The sequence below is a fragment of the Rhinopithecus bieti genome, unplaced genomic scaffold (assembly GCF_001698545.2).
Source record: "Rhinopithecus bieti isolate Rb0 unplaced genomic scaffold, ASM169854v2 scaffold_8826, whole genome shotgun sequence".
In the NCBI taxonomy this organism is placed as follows: domain Eukaryota; kingdom Metazoa; phylum Chordata; class Mammalia; order Primates; family Cercopithecidae; genus Rhinopithecus; species Rhinopithecus bieti.
Window position 1 is genome coordinate 527 of NW_016845628.1, and position 1,691 is coordinate 2,217.

Below are 1,691 nucleotides of genomic sequence, written 5' to 3' on the forward strand. Positions count from 1 at the left end.
TAATAATAAAGCCTCCAAGAGAGCTAGCACAATGATGTAAACAAGTACTTTTGTTTTTATATACTTTTTTTTTTTTTGAGACAGGGTCTCACTCTGTCACCCGGGCTGGAGTGCAGTGGCACAGTTCACTGCAGCCTCCACCTCCCAGGCTCAAGTGATCCTGCAGTCTCAGCCTCCCAAGTATCTGGAATTACAGGTGCATGCTACCACACCCAGCTAATTTTTTCTATTTTTTGTAGAAATGGGGGTCTCAGTTTGTTGCCCAGGGTAGTCTCAAATTCCTGGGCTCAAGCCATCCTCCTGCCTCAGCCTCCCAAAGTGCTGGGATTACTGGCGTGAGCCACCGCGCCCACCTCTATGTGACTTTGAATGTCCTATATAATCCTGAGATCTTGAATTAGGAAAATCGAGTTTGATACAAAAGTTTCATTTTTAGAAGTTCCCTCAAAATGGAGGATTTTAAAATTAAAATGTCAAACAGGTACCCAGTGAGAGTGTGCACACTGGCATCAGGAACGGATACCTTGGGCCGAGGCGTCGGGGTGGTATTCGGGCTCCTCCTCCGGGGGGCTCTGCAGGAAGTAGAGCTGCTCTGGCAGCATGCTGGCGATCTTCTCCTTCCCTAGGACGTGGGTACTCAGGAGAGGGCTGACGCTCCGTTTCACTTTCTCTCTCCTTTCATGGGCCATAATTTTTTTGGTCCGAGCCTTGATGTTCTCCCAGCACTTCTTCAGCTGTTTGAAATCCCGCAGGGACACGCTGGGCTGAGAGTTGTATTCGTGGGCCAGCGCCTGCCAGGTACGCTGCTTAAGGGCAATAGTTCGCGCATCACTTTTCTTACATTCCAGCACATATTTATACTTTTCTACTAAAGCCAGCAGGATGCTCTTTTCCAATTCTGAGAAGTATTTGGCAGGCTTTATAATTTCGTTGTTTTGCATTTTCCACTATATTTCTCCTGGCCGCTAGCTATCCTGTAAAAGGAAGTTTGAAGCAATGATTACCAACTCCAGCAAAAACAATGCCTGCAAATCACTGAAGCTTAATTCCTGACTTGATTCCCTTATCTGAAATACAGTACTTTCTTTTCCATTCATGTTGAATTATGATATTCAGGACTCTGGAGAATATTTAGAAATGTACTAGGAATGGGGTTTTACTTCAAACTGGATTGCTGTGGCTACTGTGACTACCTGGTATGTAACAGCAAAAAAAGAAAAGTTGAACATTCTTTTTTTTTTTTTGAAATGGAGTCTCGCTCTTGTCGCCCAGGCTGGAGTGCAGTGGCATGATCTGAGCTCACAGTAACCTCCACCTCCTGGGTTCAGGCAATTCTCCTGCCTCAGCCTCCTGAATAGCTGGGATTACAGGCACCTGTCACCACGCCCAGCAATTTTTTTTTTTTTTGGTAGTTTTGGTAGAGACAGGGTTTCACCATGTTGGCCAGGCTGGTCTCGAACTCCTGACCCTAAGTGATCTGCCTGCCTCGGCCTCCCAAAGTGCTGGGATTACAGGCGTGAGCCACCGTGCCCGGTCTAGACTCTGATTTCTTAATTGATTTTTCTTTCATGTTTGGCAACTGATTTTTCCCCCAAATCATGTTAGCCAGTTTTAGAACTAAACAGCTTTCTAAGTTTTGTCACAGCTGAGGACAAGAGAAGCCACCGTGTAATGAAATATATAATATGATG

General features: G+C 45.5%; 1 protein-coding gene across 1 annotated transcript; it reads right to left on the minus strand.

Moving 5' to 3' along the window:
• Window positions 1-235: 235 nt before the first annotated feature.
• Window positions 236-1,003, minus strand: LOC108525139 (myb/SANT-like DNA-binding domain-containing protein 3). The gene has a single exon (XM_017866206.1). It carries the CDS (start codon window positions 939-941, stop codon window positions 510-512), a length of 432 nt encoding a protein of 143 aa, XP_017721695.1. The 5' UTR covers window positions 942-1,003; the 3' UTR covers window positions 236-509.
• Window positions 1,004-1,691: the final 688 nt, after the last annotated feature.

Excerpts from the sequence above, each read along its gene's own strand:
- LOC108525139 (XM_017866206.1), bottom strand. The coding sequence starts at position 941 with ATGCAAAACAACGAAATTATAAAGCCTGCCAAATACTTCTCAGAATTG.